This window comes from Dreissena polymorpha, chromosome 7 (genome assembly GCF_020536995.1).
Source record: "Dreissena polymorpha isolate Duluth1 chromosome 7, UMN_Dpol_1.0, whole genome shotgun sequence".
Lineage (NCBI taxonomy): Eukaryota > Metazoa > Mollusca > Bivalvia > Myida > Dreissenidae > Dreissena > Dreissena polymorpha.
In genome coordinates, this window is record NC_068361.1 from 98,426,120 (window position 1) to 98,446,703 (window position 20,584).

General features: G+C 35.9%; 2 protein-coding genes across 4 annotated transcripts in view; one reads left to right on the forward strand and one right to left on the reverse strand.

Moving 5' to 3' along the window:
- Positions 1–76, reverse strand: part of LOC127839370 (peroxisome biogenesis factor 10-like) — a 261,030-nt gene extending 260,954 nt beyond the window's left edge. The window contains exon 1 of the mRNA XM_052367750.1: positions 64–76. The gene's annotated coding sequence lies outside the window, so the exon portion shown is untranslated. The remainder of the gene's footprint in view (positions 1–63) is intronic.
- LOC127839361 (ZZ-type zinc finger-containing protein 3-like) overlaps positions 1–16,527 on the forward strand; it is a 260,902-nt gene extending 244,375 nt beyond the window's left edge. The window contains exons 5-12 of one of the 3 annotated variants that reach the window (XM_052367719.1): positions 7,811–7,934; positions 10,537–10,657; positions 11,111–11,207; positions 11,741–11,836; positions 13,361–13,537; positions 14,213–14,341; positions 15,185–15,285; positions 15,872–16,527. In XM_052367719.1, the coding sequence (XP_052223679.1) occupies positions 7,811–7,934; positions 10,537–10,657; positions 11,111–11,207; positions 11,741–11,836; positions 13,361–13,537; positions 14,213–14,341; positions 15,185–15,285; positions 15,872–16,037 (1,011 nt within the window). In that variant the 3' untranslated portion in view covers positions 16,038–16,527. The remainder of the gene's footprint in view (positions 1–7,810; positions 7,935–10,536; positions 10,658–11,110; positions 11,208–11,740; positions 11,837–13,360; positions 13,538–14,212; positions 14,342–15,184; positions 15,286–15,871) is intronic. The other 2 variants (XM_052367717.1, XM_052367718.1) reach the window with 2 other exon arrangements.
- The last annotated feature ends 4,057 nt before the right edge of the window (positions 16,528–20,584 follow it).

Here is a 20,584-nt window from a genome sequence, read left to right on the forward strand (position 1 = left end):
TTGTCTGAATATTCTATTCTTACGAATAAATCACTTCTAAAATCTTAGAGTAAAAATTCTTACTTTTGTTGTTGTTGTTTTTGTTGTTTAAACGGTGACGGTATAACTTTTTATAGCACAACATTGTCCTATTAGTATTAGTTGTTGAGAAACTCTACATTGCTTCTTTTCATTTTATCGTTAATAGTTGTTCAACATTCCAAAGGTAAGTGTCCTGGGGTTTGATGTATACATTAAATCACTCAGTGGGTAGAGGGTATGGAATTATAGATTGAAATTAATGTGAGCTCAGTTGGTGGGGTAGAGCGCCAAGCTAGGGTCCCAGCAAACATGGGTTCATGCTTTGTCCAAGGCGTTCTTTTCCTCTTGGATTTACTTTATCGATTAAGCAAAGACCTATAGATTAATCTATAGGTCTTTGGATTAAGGTGTAGTCTTATTTATAAGACGCGCAAAGAATTTATAGATACTTTTTATATGGGCTATATTCTTTGGAACCAAATATTACCGAAATAAAGAGTAGCTTAATATTTGAGAGCGTCAACAAGTTGGACTATGCTAAGCAGCTTAGGTGCAATTCTTATGCCCCACCCACCCCCACCTTCTTACGCCTGCAACTGATGCCATGGTATGGTTATTCAGGTTCTTCTAAAGAAAAGGAATTAAAAAAGCGTAAATGGATTATGGATTTTGGAACTGTTCACAGACTTAAACGTTAAATATCTGTGGCAAATGTCTTTAGAAGAGCTATTTTGTAACAAAACTGTCCATCCGTATGTCACAAACAAAATTTATGTGAAAATACTGAGCTAGAGCTGCAGATTGAACCCGCGACCTCCAGAGTCAGACACTTTAAGGATGTCGCTTAAAAGCTAGCCCAACAGCCTTACAGCAAGGTTGTTGGAAGTGACCTTATTTCACTACACTCCTCCCCCTTTTAATGTTTCAAGACCCAGACACACCCGCTACAGCATATCTTGCATTCCCATGGCCCTCCCAGAAACCATCATACAGCTCAGACCCATTCCCGCATTCACAGTTCATTTTTGCCTCGTCGCCATTAATGTGAAAATACTGAGCTCAAGCCGGGGATTGAACTCACGACCTCCAGAGGTGCAGTCAGACACTTTAACCACGTCGCTAAAGAGCTAGCCCAACAGCAAGGCTGTTGGAAGTGACCTTATTTCACGACAATATTAAATATCAGGCGTTCGATTAAATTTCCATTATTTTAAAAGTTATGTTGACAAAAGATGTTTTTCTCTAAGTTCACGCCAGGTATGCGAATACTTCGTTGACAGATGGCACTTCACTAACAGAGAACAACAAAAGCCATGCGCGAGAGGTGAGTTCTTCAGCTTTTTTGTATTTATGTTCTGTTTATTTGGATTTTAGACACAGAACATTGTTTGGGTGATTAATGGTATAGCACTTCGTATTGCGAAGAAAGAAATTCGTGGAAAAACGGTGAATTATTTTAAAAAACACGATAAAATTCCATCGATAATCAGCATGAATTGAATGATCAGTACATATTTTAACAAAATAAACATACTATGAAATAAATCAAGAACATGCTTACTATTCGAAATAAAAGATCAATATATCCAGTAATGTTACAACATGTTACATTTTAGTTTACTAATGTATTTGAGAAAATTCAAATGTTTTAAGAGTCGCATGCACATTTTTCATCTGCACTTCGTTTACCGATCATCTAAAAAACAATGGCACTTCGTTTCCCGACATCTAGACACTTTTTTCCAGATATAACACACTCGTTTTTTGTGAATCAAAAATGCAGAATTCGCTGTGGAATACTGTTAAAGTAAGCAGGCAATAAATAAAAATGTATGTACTTAGTACGCAAATAAAAAACGAATTACCGAAGCATGTTCTTATCCCTTTGAATTATGATTATGATTTGGTATAAATGTGAAAGATAAATGTTAAACAAATTGGATATGTCTAATGAGTAAAATCAATATGACCATCTATGTTAAATGACGTTCTAAACGGTTGATCTAAAGCATATATCTTTATGTCCAAATGAAGGTACTAAGGCTATTTACTTATATATTAGATAGCATGTCATGAATAATCACTCTGCTTAAACTGCCTCTCAGAGATTAATATCAGCAGCGATGCAGGTCCGAAATTCTATTGGAACTTTTTGGCTCAATGCCAGTAAACGAAAATAGCAATAAAAGAACGGGCGGGGTCGATTTAATCACACGACAGTGGTGTAAAAAGTTATGCATATCCGTCTTTGTTTTAAATGTAAACACAACACATGCTGCATATGAAGTTGCATATAAGTGACACAATTGTTTATTACAGGATTAGCGAATCGGAGCTTATGAATGCCGCCGACGGTTCGTTGTTGGACATTAGTTTAGAAGAAGAATTGTGTACACGCGAACGGTTCTCGTGTGGAATTTGTGAGGCCAGTTATGCTAGGAAAGCCTACTTGAAGCGTCATTTGAAGACACATGAGGATGGATGCATAAAGTGCTCAGTGTGCACTCAGTTCTTTAAGACTAAGGAAGATAAAAGGAAACACATGCGATTCAAATAAGCACAGCCGACATAGGATTTTATGAAGAACAAATGTGTATTTGCCTCATAAAGACCCCTTCACTACCGTTATCTAGAGCCCTGCTATAAGTAAAATTAAACACGATTGTGTTGATCCGCATTATCCGTTGTATTTTTATTTCTCTGAATCTCAAGTTACCAATAAAAAACAAGTTCATTATGTACACATTTATTTAATAATAAATATTATCTTATTTGAAAATTGCAATTATAATAAACATAGTATAAATTAATAGTAATGTGATATTTGAAAAATATATTTTCAAAATGTTTCGTATGAATAGACATAATATAAATAAATGCATTTAAGGTAGAAGATAAAACTCAGTTATTAGAGTGCCCGCTTTGTTGAAAGTCTCCGTAATCTGAAGTGCCCTTTATCGGTAAACAAAGTGCCTGCAACTTTATGTATGCCACCTATTACAACATTCACTATCTTTGTTTATATTTCATTGAATACTATCAAAATTTCAGTATTTGAAACACAGTGATTACTCTACATGCTGGAATAGCAAACAATTTCTTGCAATAATTCTAAGTAGTTTTATTTTGTTAAAATGTTTACTGTTCATCCAGTTTATGCTGTTTTCCGATCAAATTTTTTATTTTTTGGGAAAAAACTGTACCATTCTTCCGTGAAATTGTGTATTCCCAATACAAAAGGATACACCAATTATCAACTCGACCATGTGTCTTGTCTTAAAAACTTATCTTTAGGATATAACTTTAAATAAAACAGAAGAACTTACCTCTCGCGCGTGGCGTTTGTTGTTCTTTGTTAGTGAAGTGCCATCCGTCAACGAAGTATTCGCATACCCGGCGTGAAGTTATGGATGAAGCATTTCATTTTTCATCCCCTCAACAATCCAATATTTTAAACATGTTTCATAGTAAGAAGAGCTATTTTGCTTGTTAATTTGTTTTAATACAATTAAAACCTTGCATTTTTATTCTATGATTATTTGGCAAACTGTAGACAATTCAATTTAATTATGAAGATATTTGAGCAACAACAACAAGGCTACAATCAAGCTTTAAGAGAACGGTCGGAACTTATTTCATAGTAATTATATGTTTCATCTCATAAGTTCCATTAAGTATAATACAATTATGGAGGCACTGATGTTCAATACATGTAGTAGTAAGTAAAACTTAAACAAAATGCTGCAGATTTCCATGTACATGTATAATATTTCAGGTTACACCAGATTGAACGCCAGGGTGATGGACACTGGCTCCCTGCTGTACTATCTCATGCTCATCCCAAGCACTCTCATTGTCTTTGTGATTTGTCTATTTCTGCGCTGGATGGGACTGAAGTTTTTCAGACACAACTGACAGAAGGTGAAAATTATGTGACAGTTATTTGTTCTCGTTTGATTGGTTGACTCTATGTTAGCTATTAATTGACAATCATGGTAAAAAAGTAATTATTATATCAGTGCCAAAAGCCCAAAGGCCCTTTATAACTTGTTACTGTTGCTACCTTTTTATATCCCTGTGTGGAATTAGATCTTTCAATTGGAGTAATCTATCACATAAAATGTATTCCCAAATACTATTGTATTTTATTTAAATATCACCTGAAACGGTGTATACTATAGATTTGAAAAAATTGCTATAACAGTATTTAATGACATGTTTTTGGCAGGAAGTTTATTTTTGTTTCATTCATGTTCTAACAAAACCTGTTAACTACTTATACTTACTTTTTCCAATTAAATATTGCAGGACCATCAAAATGGCTTTGGTTGCGGAAGACATGAGCAACTCACCTAGTGTGAGGCTTGACCAATCAGAAAGCAGCTTTCAAGCAATGGACCAATCTGAATCAGACTCACTCCTGACTGACCAATCAGATTTCAGTTTGTTTAAAAATCCAGCCAATCAGTATGCAGACTCAGACACACCTGATGATGAGAAGGAGACCTACTACTTTGAATCAGACCATGTGGCCTTGAGGGGAAACCATGACTACCAGGTGTTACTAAAGACCATTGCTCTTCTAGAAGCTCAGAGAATACAGGTATCAAGGAACATTTGAGCCTCATTCTGGGAAAACTGGGCTTAGTGCATGTGCGTTAAGAGTTTTCAAGACAGGCTGGGAGAACACTTTTATGAAATTTTTTGTTTAACGGTTGTCTCTTCTAACCATAAATCAAGTTAAGTTGAAAAGTGTTGTTCCTACATAGACTGCACATGCTGATCCTTGACAATACTTTACACACATATCATGGTGTAACATTATCATATTGACAAATTGCCAGAATGCCACATGCTTCGCAATTGAAGAATTACTCACTTAAATAAAAAGAATTTCCAGTTTCAAATCATAGAACAAACAAATACAGGGGTATTATTATAAGTGAATATCCTGTTTAGTGTTTAAGGTGTCTGAAGTGCTAAAGTTAGAAACCATGAGTAGTTATCTTGTATTTAAGCACTTCATTCCCACATTTTTTTGTCAACACAAAAAGTTTTACCTGTGTGATAACAGGTTTTGCAAATCTTAATTTTCTAAAAGGAACATGTTTAATTCATTTTTTACAATGCCCATGCTTTCATAAGGAGGTTAAGGAGAAAGCAGCAGATTAAATTTACTCATGATAAGATAATTTATCTTTGTTTGTTGAAAATATGATACATATTTGAAAATTTTGAACTTACACCTTGGTTGGATGAACTCAGAATCCGCTCACTATATTTTAACCAGGTTTTCCGAAGGAAAAAACTGGTTATTAGATTGGCGAATGCGGGCGGGCTGGCTGGCTGGCGGGCGGGCGGAACAAGCTTGTCCGGGCCATAACTTTGTCGTTCATTGTGAGATTTTAAAATCATTTGGCACATTTGTTAACCATCATTAGACGGTGTGTTGCGCGAAAAAATTACGTCAATATCTCCAAGGTCAAGGTCACACTTTGAGTTCAAAGGTAAAAAATAGCCATAAATGAGCTTGTCTGGGCTATATAAAATCATTTGGCACATTTGTTCACCATCATGGGACGGTGTGTCGCACGAAAGAATCACGTCAATATCTCCAATGTCAAGGTCGCCACGACTAAAAATAGATTTATTTTAAAACAAACTTACAAAGGGGGTTAATTTTGTTTGTTCGTTTCAAAAGTTCAGTTTGAGTTGTCTCCCTTTATCAGATTTTTTTTCACAATGAAAACCTGGTTTTGTGACAATTTTGTCCCTTGTTTGGCATATAAATTAGGTCTGTTTTTAGTCTCCTGAACAATTTTTTGTTTTTCTTCCCACCCTATATAATTTAAGAATAACAAATACTCTATTTCCATACTTGTTTGTCCATTGCCTTTATTGTGTGTTTTTATTTAATTGACATAAATTTGAAACTGCAAAATGTGTTATCATTCAAATCATGTTTGTATTAACACTTGAGTCATTTAGGCTGTGAAGGACCTTGACCTGCTGTATGAAGGTCGTCAGGCAGCCCTCTCAGACCCCATACAGTTTGTACAGAAACTGCAGAAGGGCATCGACCTTAACCTGCCCAGGCCTCAGAAGGTGCAAATATGAGCCAACCTCTGGGAAAATGGGGCTCAAAGCGTGTGTGTTAACCCTTTGCATGCTGGGAAATTTGTCGTCTGCTAAAATGTCATCTGCTTAATTTCTAAAATTAGCATTTTCTTCGATTTTTTTCAAACAATATTATCAGAATAGCAAACAGTTTGGATCCTGATGAGACGCCACGTTTTGTGGCGTCTCATCTGGATCCAAACTGTTTGCAAATGCCTTCAAAATTCGGTTCCCGCACTGAAAGAGTTAAGTGTTGTCCAAGATTAGCCTGTGCAGTCTTGGCGGCACTTTCCAATTACTAGTTTAAATGAAGTCTCTTTCTCAAAGAAAATTCAATGTAGGCTGAAAGTGTTGTCCTTGATGAGCATGTGCAGACTGCACTGGGACAACACTTAACGCAGTGCAGACTGCACTGGGACAACACTTAACGCAGTGCAGACTGCACTGGGACAACACTTAACGCAGTGCAGACTGCACTGGGACAACACTTAACGCAGTGCAGACTGCACTGGGACAACACTTAACGCAGTGCAGACTGCACTGGGACAACACTTAACGCTGTGCAGACTGCACAGGGACAACACTTAACGCAGTGCAGACTGCACTGGGACAACACTTAACGCAGTGCAGACTGCACAGGGACAACCCTTAACGCAGTGCAGACTGCACTGGGACAACACTAAATGCAGTGCAGACTGCACTGGGACAACACTTTACGCAGTGCAGACTGCACTGGGACAACACTTTACGCAGTGCAGACTGCACTGGGACAACACTTTAGGCAGTGCAGACTGCACTGGGACAACACTTTACGCAGTGCAGACTGCACTGGGACAACACTTTACACACATGCATTAAGCCCCATTTTCCTAGAGCAAGGATCATTTTACTTTATTGGTTTAACCCTTTGCATGCTGGGAAGTTTGTTGTCTGCTAAAATGTCATCTGCTGAATTTCTAAAATTAGCATTTTCTTCGATTTTGTTCAAAGAATACCATCAGAATAGCAAACAGTTTGGATCCTGATGAGACGCCACGTTTTGTAGCGTCTCATCTGGATCCAAACTGTTTGCAAAGACCTTCAAAATTCGGTTCCAGCACTGAAAGAGTTAAAAGATGTTCACTATAATATGCTATTTAAATGAAATGGAACATGAAAAGTAGTTTGCTAAAATGTTATTGTAATTACAAAAGTTTATTTAGCACTGAAGTAAATATGTTATTTCCCTTATTTAAATTGCAAAGGACCGATTCCAAATGTTGTGCTTATTATTTTCTTCCCAATTTGAATGAAAACAAATATTTCTAATTGATAATATTTTAAAATGTTTAGTGCCAGCTTAATGCATACCAGTTATTAAGGCCCAGTCTTGTCTTTGTAATGGTACTTACCATTTACTAACCAGAAAACTGTGGTTATTTTAAGATTAGCATGAAGTGTGTGCCTCTCCATTAATGGGAGATCCTTTATTTACACTGTGGTAGTTTGCAGGCTTTAATGGCTTATAGACTGACTTTAAAAATATATTTGCATCTGGTCCATGCACCATTTATAAAAACCTGTAAATTCTGTCTGTGTTTCACTTGTGCATTGAATGATACTCCTGGTTCACCAAGGAATGCAGATTGCTGATGTTGACACTGCTGAGTTAAACATGACCATGCTGTCACAGATTGCAGAGCTGCCCCACATCAGCTGGGAGAAATACACAAGTACGCTGGACTTCTCAACGTTCGGCAGCCATCGTCACATGACCAGACTGAAGAAGCAGCTCACAGACGGGAATGTACCCCCAGGTGTGTGCTGGGAGACTTGTATTATCACAGACCAGTTTGTTCATGATCATGTCATATTTGAGTCGTGCTCTGTGAAAAGGGGGTTTAATTCACAGGCTAATATGGGTCGACACTTTCCGCCTAAAGTGTCATTTTGCTAAGTAGGGACTTTCCTTACAAGAAAAATATCAATACAGAGAAAATTGTCGTCCCTGATTAGCCTGTCCAGTAGAGCTGTAACGATTCACTCATCATTCGATTCGATTTCGATACCAAATGGTCCGATTTGATTATTTTCGATTTGATTCAAATTAAACTATTTGCAGCTTATTTTGCAAACTATTTCATGTTTGGTTTGTCCAGGGCATGAATTAATATGTTTAGTTTTTTTTTTAAGTTATTATGTTGTATATTTAAAGTGTTTAATTTTTTTAACAAAATTTAAAAACGCACATTGTTTTATAAGAAACAAATTTATTGAACAAAACTTCCTGTTGAGTTATTCTTAAATAACATAATATGCACAATGTATCACATGTGTTTAACAGAAAAACAAAACAAAAACAAACATTTAAGTACATAAACAACTTCCAGTTGACTTCTTAACAGAATGCACACAGTTAAGTAAACAAACCAACTGACTGATTACAACTTACGTCAACAAAACACGCTTTGCAAGTTGAATTTGCATCAGAACCTTCGCGTAACCCAAAATATTCCCATACTTTTGGTTTAAATTTTGACGGTGCGTCTTTCAGCTTGGTTTAAGAAGCCATTTTACCGGTTGATGTAATGCTCAGCATTGTATAAATTCATTCATTGGATGCCATATTGGCTACCGACCAATCACAAGACGTAGTACACATGACAAGAAAGTTTAGACGACGGATTTGGAAAGTAGGGTTTAATATGCTGATCAATCGGGATTGCAGTGAATCGAATTGAAATTGGCCGTATTGGTATCGAAATCGAATCGGCGGCGTTGAACTGGTTTTTTCGATGCATCGAACGGAATCGTTACAACTCTACTTCCAGACTGCACAGGCTTATCTGGGATGATACTTTACGTACATGCATTAAACACCCTTTTCACAGAGCACGGCCCATTTATATAAAAAAAAAATCTTAATTCATCTGTTTTAAACAGTAAAAGTACGAAATGAGAATATTCAAAGGACTTCAGAAAAATGGGTCTTAATAGTGAGGTGGTCTCTGGTTAGAGGTTTGGCTGTACAACAAAAAAGTACATCTACATGTATATATGTCAGTTGTGCATGTGCAAGTATCAATACAATAGATAAAGAAAAATATATCACTGTATCTATTTATAGTCTTTAAACAGATGTTCACAACTGCTACAAATTTTAATATTAAGAATAGTATCAGCTATTTCATCATCATTATCATTATATATTTTTATCTGTATGCATTCATTACTCTTGACTGCGTTTTCTTCATTTACTCATAGCAAACTAGGAAGACAAACAATAATACACTTCAACACCGTTATTTCGAAGTCGTCGGGACCATTAAAAAAACTTCGAATTAACGATAATTCGAAATAAACATTTGACAGACGACTTATTTGATTCTGTAATAATAAAACGTGGAATTCGCATGGTTCGGTTACACGCTACTATTAATAATTGGTTTACTTAAAAACGTAAACTAGTCAGATGGCAATAGATTTCTTCTTGTAACAAACGAAGGAATAAAACGATTCTTGTTCTTCTTTTTAGGTTTTCTCTAAGTACAGAACATATTAAATATAATGAATATGCACTTATTATCAGAACATATACAATATAACGAATAGCACAAATTATCAGACCATATTAAATATAACGAATAGCACAAATTGTCATACATGTAAATACAGATGAATACATTTTCGGAAATGTATTAACATTTTTTGAAAATAAGACGCGATGTCTCTCTGAACACTGAACTTAGCAGCACAAAACTGGACGCGTGTAACATATTTCTCCAATGTGTCAAGGACATTGAAGCACTCACTTCCGCCCGTGTTTGCTCGTAGAAGGTAGAGTTTATATAAGATGAATTTCATTGGACATTTACTCGGACCTAACGTGACACGTTTATTTGTTACAAAAGAATGCAAAACGACATAAATAGTAATTATCGGCTTTTGACGACATTATAAAATTAACGTCTACGCGCAGACGACAAAGGAGTAATTATCAGCTTTTGACGCGCCACGCCCAGACGACAAAGGTGTGAAATTTTGCTTATCGTTTTGCAGCTTTGACTTCGGATTAAAGATTGATGATTAGGTGCGAATTATATTGTCGGGACCGACAGAATCACTTCGAAATAACGATTTGTTCGGTTTAACGAAGTTCGGATTAACAATGAAATTTTACATTAAACAAAGAAGAACCAAATTCGGGACCGGAAAAATACTTCGAAATAACGGTGACTTCGGATTATCGGTGTTCGAAATAACGGTGTTGAAGTGTAATAATAATCCTCACTATCAATTTGCTTCATATTGCATCATAATCCTCACCAGCATCATGATTGACAATATTTGATACAGTATTAAATAAACATGTAGTTTGTAATCAGTCATGCAATGTCTATGCCCTGTATTCTTAAACAGAGGAGGTCAAGATGGTATCTGCACCCCAGGATGTGGAGGGGGCGGTGATCCGGGGCCGTGTTAAGACGGAGGAGAAGCCGCAGACTTTCAACCAGTTGTGGACCACTGAGGAGCAGAAACGGTAGGTAGTGGGGTGAGAAGGATAATTTTTTGCAAGGAAACAGATAAATATTTTTTCAGTTCAAAAGTGCTTGTTGCATATGGAATTTTCTCGTATATCTCACCTCCAACAAAAATGACCATATCCGATTGGCTTAGAGCGGTCACGTGCTCATGGTGTTTTTTCCATATATCCCAAGTAATTTCCATACACCCCGAGTAATTGAGTAGTCGGTTGAGATATAATCGTTACACAGTTAGTAACTGATGGTTTATGGGATATACACCCTCTGTACTTTCATACCATACTAGAGCTTAGAATAAGTTACTTTTACTAGCACAGTGGGTATTTTACTAACTTCTCATTATTTTGGAAGCATCAAGAACACTAGATTGACATTTTTTAATATTTATCACCTGAATAAACTAGCTTTGCATCAAGAAAATGAACTTATATCGATGGGTGTGTTTTCAGCTTGGAAGAGCTACTGATACAGTTTCCTCCAGAGGAAATAGAGGCCAGGAGATTTCAGAAGATAGCAGCTGCCCTTGGCAACCGCACTACGCTGCAGGTTGGTCCTGAGAGTTTGTGGTTCTTTGTTGAATCACTGAGGCTACATTCATGTCTGCATATTGGGATATTGCTATTGCATGTTATTAAGGCAAAAACATGTCTTTACCCCAGTTTAAGGGAACTTAATTTATAAAAAATTGACCTTTGAATAATTGATACAATTTGTGGGTTACCTCTGTATGGATCCAAGAAATTCTTTTAATAATAAATTGCATTTGTATGTTTGATTGTACCTGTCATGGTCTAATGTGTTTGTGAGCTTGATTCTAACAGGACTAGTCTTCAAATGCTCATTCTTAAGACACGATACACTGGTTCTACTCAGGAAATTGACATATTGTTATTATAATATATTCCCTATGCTTTAAAAAAATCTTTAAATCACAACTGAAGTTAATATCAATAATGACACAGAAATGTGTATACATGTACTGACTCAAAACATTGAAAATGTTTAACAACTAAGTTAATTATTATGTTTAATGAGTAAAAAATAAGCAAGTTTTAAGAGTTTTTTTTGCCGGTGTTCAGGTTCAGAGTCGAGTGCAGAAGTACTTCATCAAGCTTGCCAAGGCGGGGCTTCCCATCCCTGGAAGGATGCCAAGCACCATGAATCTCAAGAAAAAGGTTGGTGGTCCCTCCTATGAGTAATGTTATGGGAAAAACTCTCTTAATGCATGTGCCTCAAGTGTAGTCCTGGACCAGCCTCTGCAGTCTTCTCAGGCTAATCAGGGACAACACTTTCTGCTTAAATTGAATGTTTTGTTTGAATGAATTGTCTTCTAAATGAATATTCAGCTCAGCCTAATCTGGGACAAAACTTTGAGCCCATGCATTAAGCCCCATTTTCCCCAGTGAGACTTATATCAGTATCAGTGTCTGAGGAGGCTGATGTGAGTCCAGGATCTTCAATCTGGTGTATCTTGTGTTTGAATCCCAGCCTTGCCACAACTTGTGCGTACATTGTCCTAAAAAACTTCCACAGACATTTAATTTTTTGCCCTCAATCTGGTTCATGTACAGAAGTTTCCATGCAATAAAACACACAACATTGCAATACTTTAATCAAAAGTAGATGGATTATGGTCTTTAGAAAGTATTTCATTTTGTACACCTTGTGTTTGTTAAGCCCTTACATCTCCTATGCTTGCACAGGTAAAATGTCACTAGGTTAAGTGGCCATTGTTGTATGAATGAAATCTATTAAATACAGCTAATAATCCTAACAACAAACGGTATAAGTAATTCTTTTGAAGTTATAAAATAATTCCATATATTTGCATTTGGTCAACAGAGCAGATTATTTAATTATTTAATGAACTAATAATACCACCTGTTTTTACAATATTTCCCATTGACAATACCACCTGTTTTTACAATATTTCCCATTGACAATTCGTCTGTTTTTACAATATTTCCCATTTACCATACCACCTGTGTTTACAATATATCCCATGACAATACCACCTGTTTTTACAATATTTCCCATTGACAATACCACCTGTTTTTACAAGATTTCACATTGACAATACCAACTGTTTTTACAATATTTCCCATTAACGATACCACCTGTTTTTACAATATTTCCCATTGACAATACCACCTGTTTTTACAATATTTCCCATTGACGATACCACCTGTTTTTACAATATTTCCCATTGACAAAACCACCTGTTTTTACAATATTTCCCATTGACGATACCACCTGTTTTTACAATATTTCCCATTGACAATACCACCTGTTTTTACAATATGTCCCATTGACAATGCCACCTGTTTTTACAATATTTCCCATTGACAATACCACCTGTTTTGACAATATGTCCCATTGACAATACCACCTGTTTTTACAATATTTCCCATTGACGATACCACGTGTTTTTACAATATTTCCCATTGACAATACCACCTGTTTTTACAATATTTCCCATTGACAATACCACCAGTTTTTACAATATTTCCCATTGACAATACCACCTGTTTTTACAATATTTCCCATTGACGATACCACCTGTTTTTACAATATTTCCCATTGACAATACCACCTGTTTTTACAATATTTCCCATTGACAATACCACCTGTTTTAACACTATTTCCCATTTACAATACCACCTGTTTTTACACTATTTGTCATTGCCGTGTGTGTGCAGGTTGGTAGCCATCGTCACCACCGCTACAACAGGATGTACTACAACTCCACCTTCCTTGCCTCTGTCACTCCACCGGTGTTCATGACAGACAACGATGATGAGAACTCCCAGAGCTACGAGGGCAGTGTCACCTCTGGCACTGAGAACTGGGATGCCATGGCAGACGAGGACTTCTCTGTGAGTCTAGTGTTCTTATTAAGATCAACTTGAGGCCAGATAATACCCATTTCAGTATCTCTTATGGAGCAAAAACATTTTGGTGATTGGTTCTTAACTTGCAAGTTTTTTTGTATCCATTATTTAACCGTGTTTGTACATATTAAATCAAAGAGGAACATGGACACCATTTTAACATGGGTTGATTATTTATTAATTTGTGTCAGTGTAGCTCACATGATATTAAAAACTTAGTAGATTTAAACATCATAAGGTGTTTGGTGGTGGGCAAGAGTAGGAAACTTGGGAAACCATACAATCAACATTGCAGGAGTATATATTTGTATTTCTTAAGGTTAGAGTAGGCTGTTATTCCTATTGCTTATATCATTTCCCGACTACCAGTTGCTAGGGAAGGCAGGGGTGGGGCTATTTTGGAATCACTTTGTTCCCTTTGTCAGTCGGTGGGTCTCATACTGTCGGTTGATCTCTCCAGGCATGCCATTTATTAAAGCACAGTGCATCATTGGTTCAAAATAAGGAGAACACAAATATTTAGGATGGAGTTTCCTATCATTATGGTCTTGTTGTTATTTGTTAAAGAAGAATGTTCTAAGGTTCTTTTGATGTATCGTGTATGTCATTTATATGGCTCAGCATGTATAGATAAAAGCTTGTCAATGTGTGTGCTCCCAGGATGACGAAGGGTTTCCGTTAGAGTTTAGAGGAACAGAGGAATACCAGGAGCTGCTGAGGCTGAAACAGCTGAGGAACAGAAAGATCAGGCAGAGTGCTGAGAACATGACGGAACATGTCGGATTCAAGGTGATAAATACTGTAACGCTGTGTGTCTATTCAAGGTTATACAGAACATGACAGAACATGTCGGATTTAAGGTAATAAATAATGTGACGCTTTGTGTCGAATTAAAGGTAATAGAGAACATGACGGAACATGTCAGATTCAAGGTATTAAATAATGTGACGCTTCGTGTCAAATTCAATGTTATAGGGAACATGACGGAACTAGTCGTATTTAAGGTATTTAATAATGTGACACTTCGTATCGAATTCAAGGTAATAGAGAACATGACAGAACATGTCAGATTCAAGGTAATAAATAATGTCTAGTCAAGATATATTCTGGCCACATATAAGACACATTTTTGCATGACATGGGTCATAAATACATGCGTTTTTATATAGACATTCATTTAAAACAATGCAATAGTAGCCCTTTAAAACAAAATAATAGCAGCCTAATAAAGAAACAGTGTAAATGTATCAATGAAATTTTATCTTTAAGAACAATATGGGATACAATTTAAGTTGTTTATTTTAATAGAACTCAGGCTAATTTTTGCCCTTATGTACATTTACACAGGAATAATGATATAGGGTAATGACTTAATCCTTTTCCACTCAGCTACACACATTGACATGTTTGTAGTCCCTAAGAAAATATCATAATAAATTTAAGTACTTTCTTATTAGATTCCTGTTTAAAAGGCTTCATCTCCAACCCTAGGATACTGATACCTGAGCAGCAAACAGCAAACAGCATAAAACCTAAACAGACTGCGAGTTACTTGAATGTTGTTCTGGTTTTATGCTGTTTGCTTACACTTTGCTTCTGATCGCAAAATGTTTAAGATGACGACTGTTTCAGTGCGACAGATGCGAGTGTGAGCCTATAGTCGGTACTCGCTGGCACTGCATGGATTGCCCGCCAGACCTCGCAGTGGACTTCTGTGATGAGTGTGTCGACAGGTAAGGTCAATATATCGAGCTTGGTTCTGGGAAAGCTCTGCGAATTGCATGTGCAGGAAGTGTTGTCCCAGATTAGCCTGAGCAGTTTGCAAGGCTAATCTGGGACATTTCTTTTCGTCTAAACTGGATTAGCATTTAGAAGACACTTCCTCTAAACAGAAGACTCAATAACAATCGAAAGTGTTTTCCTGATTATCCTGTGCAGACTTCTCAGGCTTATCTGGGATTACATTTTATGCACATGTTTAAGCCCAGTTTTCGTAGAACAAAGCTCATATAATAAATATAACCTTCATCAAAATGGTTACCACTTTAAACAATTTAGTACTCCTACTTCAAATCCAATCCGAATAATAAAAATAGGTTGTTTATATGTTTCTTTTGTCATCAAATCCATATCCTTCAAGCAAGTCTTTTGATAAAAACAAAACAAAAAGAATGTGATGTAAATAGTATTTTGAAACAGTTTTAATAACATATGTTTCAGTTAAAACTTGATGAACACTTTTGTGTTGTGATGTTAGCTGATAAATGTTGAGTATCGTGTGATTGGTGAAAATATCATCTCCTACTGCTCTGTTTCCAGTGGTTATGAGTCGTCCATGCACAACTCCAGTCACAGGTTGAAGCCCAAGAGGTCTCTGGAAGGCGCAGACTCTGGGTTCCGTGACACGGACTACATGGGGTTCCTGCCTGGAGGTTCATCTACAGGGTACAACTATTTGGACCCCAACTACATGCCTGCTAGCTGAACACTGGACCCCAACTACATGCCTGCTAGCTGAACCCTGGACCCCAATTACATGCCCGCTAGCTGAACCCTGGACCCCAACTACATGCCTGCTAGCTGAACCCTGGACCCCAACTACATGCCCGCTAGCTGAACTCTGGACCCCAACTACATGCCTGATAGCTGAACCCTGGACCCCAACTACATGCCCGCTAGCTGAACCCTGGACCCCAACTACATGCCTGCTTGCTGAACCCTGGACCCCAACTACATGCCCGCTAGCTGAACCCTGGACCCCAACTACATGCCCGCTAGCTGAACCCTGGACACAAACTACATGCATGCTAGCTGAATCCTGGACCCCAACTACATGCATGCTAGCTGAACCCTGGACCCTAACTACATGTCTGCTAGCTGAACATGCAGTGCTAGAACCTGCACGCTAGCTGACCTTTAATGATGAGAACGTGTATTATGAACACTGACAAACACTGTTTACAGTATGCAGTTGTTAAAGCAATATTATTTTCTTGTTTTTTTTAACAAGGTCTATTTTTAGGTCTGATTACATTTAAGCGAATTTAAATATACATCACTTTCGCACACATAAACCCCCTATAACAAAATTATGGTTATTGAACATAAATTAAATGACTTTTTATCTTTAAGTGTTCCAGCACAGTGGCAGAGGATACAAAATAGTATTTAATTTTATTTGCTCACCTGAGCACATTGTGCTCATGGTGAGCTTTATAATTGCCTTTTGTCTGTCATGTGGCGTCAACATTTGCATCGCTAGCACTCATTTATTGCCCAATCCACATGAAACTTGGTCACACAATTTGTCCCAATGATATCTTGGAAAAGTTCGAAAATGGTTCCGGTTGGTTGAAAAACATTGCCGCCAAGGGGCGGGGCATTTTTCATTTGGCTATAGTAAAACCTTGTTAACACTGTTAAAGTCACATATATAGTTTAATCTTCATGAAATTTGGAAAGAACATTCGTAATAATTATATCTTGGGCTGCAAAGAACAGGTCAGTTCCTGTGTATCTTGGGTGAGCGACTTTGGGCCTTTCAGGCCCTCTTGCTTTGATTTCACGTCTAAGCATAAAATAAATCTGGATATTTTTAGCAATTCAGCAATGTAAAAATCTTAGTACATATATATCCTTGACTTGTGAAGACAGTGCATAGTGTGTTTTTTCGTTGTTGTATTTTTCAAATAATTATAAAGACAAAGCAGAGTGTTGTTCGGGTTTGATCTCACAAAATCACTGTGACTCTGTACAAAATTTGTTTCTCTACAGGTTTTAACTGTTAAAAAGGGTTAATGTGTGTATGATTGAATGTCGTACTTGAGAGAATTTAATAAACCTTTTTTTAAAGATGACTTTTTTCAAAGAAAAATTATCGGCAAAAAAAAGAAAAGAATTTTGTTGAAACAAAAAAATATTCATATATTTATTTGTTCGTATTTGGTTTCCATGATTTCCAAGCATATATAAACATTCTCTACAACAAGTTCATGTTTATTTGTTAGTTATTTATATTGACTTGACATATCAATTTATGATGAAATTAAATAGCTTTTTGATTTGAAATTTAGCCTTGTGTTATTTCAGGGCAAATCAATCGTGTCCGAAAATTTAGATATGGAAAATATATATAAAAATTCCTGTTTTCCGAAAATTAAGAGACTAAAGTTAAATGTCCGAAAATTATAATAATATTGAAATAAAAGCAATAAATCAATGCACAATAGTGTTTCTTCTTTAAAATAAAAACAATTTCACAGCTTTCCTTACTCTTGCCTGAAATGATACAGAACAAAAAAGGAAAAACATTTAACATACTCCTCCTTAAAGGGGCCGTCCAACAGATTTTGGCATGTATTGAAGCATGTCATTAAATGCTTTATATTGATAAATTTAAACATTTGACCTTAAAATCTCCAGTAAAAAAAGAATAATAAATTTTTTTAAAATGAAAAAAGTAACCCTCAACATGGCTCGAACCACTGACCCCTGGAGTAAAAAGTCTCCCGCCTAGACCACTCGACCATCCATGCTCGTGCTTAGAGCGGATGTATTTTTTAGCCTTTATAAGCAATCCTCGTAGTTTCCCAAAATATTACTACAACAACAGAACTTTCAAAATTATTCAATCGTTTTGCGTCGCACGACGCTTTATAATTATCAGGTTTTCAAATCGTCGAAAGATGCATATAATGGATATTAAAGAGCATGGTAAATGGTCAGTATTACTATTTCCTCAAAAATATAACAAAAACGAAAAATTGCGAATCTGAAACAACTTTTTTTAATTTTGTCAATTTACCAATCTGTTGGACGGCCCCTTTAATAGGAAGATGTGATTTAAAATGCTGTTGGTTGAGTTGATTGTTTTCTACCGGTATACATGGTTATTTACCCAATTACGCAAATGTTATGGTCCATTGCCCTCAGTCATGCGTCTCCCAGGTTTTATGGCCTTAATCCGTTTGTAAAACTCCATGATCAAAGTGTCAAAAGATAAGCGAATAAAGTGCCGAACTCTGGTAAAATAGCGCTGTAAAATATACTGTCAAAAATTTAGAGTCATTAATGATAGACGATAACGCGCATGTCTGAAAATTAAGAGTAACGAAAAATAATTATTTTACCCAAAAAAGGGGAGTTCCGAAAAGTAAGAGTAATTACGGTAATCAAAATAGCAGTTTATGTTAAAATGCATATACTGTTCTGAGTCTTTAATACCGTTCCCCACTCAGCCCTAATACCCCTTTCTTTCAACGCACTCGCTTGCTTTATCCTTTTCGGTGTAAGTTATATCTAACTGTGATGATTTCTGAAAAGAAGACGTTTTTATCACTGATATGGAGATGTTTAAAACATGCCCAGGCCAGGGCAAATGTGAACCTTATGGTTATTACTTTAACTACTTAGTACTTTGTAGAGGAGAACCATACGATATCGTAAAGTCGTCCTCTACCACGTTTGTTCAAATTATGCCCCTGGGTATATATGGCCTCATGTATTGATTAAAATGCAAGGCAAACGTTTTTGCATTCCATTGATATATAATTACACCCTGAACGTATTAACAAATAGGTAAGTAAATATCTTACAAGAGCAATAAAATCGATTGCGCCACAGAGGCATCTGATTCGCTGAGATATCCTTTTTAATTAACATATCTTTCGCCTTAGGCACATCTAAAGAAGACATGATATAATAGTGCCAAGATGACCATATATCACTCACCTTAGTTATTTATTTTATGTAGAATGAGAATATTGATTTTGAATGTAGATATATGATAAATAACGGGTATCAATGAACAGATATGAAGAACAACGAGCATTTGCAGAAGAAATTCGACACGTAAGGACGACCACTTTGCTCACTCGATGGTATTCATACACATTGAAGTCTAAGTGCCAAGAGCTCAAACACGTACAGGTGCATACACCTGACCTGATATACACACACAAAAAGTAATAATATACACACGAAACAATGATACGATAACATGTTTACAAACATCAACAAAAAGTGTAGAATTGCATATTGGAATATTGGAATTGTACACAAATATTTTGTATTTGTTTACTAAAATGTTAACAATACTTCATATGCTGTTTAAAAATTAGTTCTTAAGTATTCCCAAAATAGGAAAATCAAACTGTAGTAGTAGTAATATGCGTTATGCTTATTTTATAGAAAAATAATTTATTTAATCAGAATTATTATGTGTTATGTTATCTTCAGCCGCTCTATATATTTAGTCAAACACTCAATGATTCACACACCTTATCAACACTCGATAACATATTAAATATCTTTAACAAAAAACTAACAATATAATTCATTTACCAACTAAGGGAGCCTGGCAAGCTGTAACACTGGTTATGAAAACTAATTAATAATAATCACTCCATGAATCTACAATAAACGAACTGGAATCAACAAAACTATGATATATGTACAATTATTTAATAAATTATGAATGCTACCATGCTTTTAATCATTATGCACAGCAAAACGTACAAGCACTTGAAAAAATTTGATACGGGATTCTGAATACGGTCAGCACTAATTTTGATTGGTTTGATTAGTTTAATGTTAGGCTATTCAATGTAAATGTATATAGTGAACAGAAGTATTTTGAGAAATAATATTCAAATTTGTATAACATAGTATTATGAATAAATTGTAAAAATATTCTTATCAACAAATAACATTACTTATATAACTATAAATAAGGCGCACTTGTTTATGACATTATCTGTCAACATGTTTTGTCTTAAACATTATTGAGAGATATTACTAAGTACATAGCCTGATAGAAAATGCCAAATAATTTATTGTAAACTATTGAATGTATACTATGAATAGCTACACACCATATGATCATATACAATTACCTCATTGACTCGTTCTTTGTACATACATGGATAAAAAACATTAGCATTCTATCAAAAATCAACGTGTACTAATATGGTATTAAAATTATAACACTAGGTTATTAAATATACATTGATAGTACCTATTTATGTTATTTGC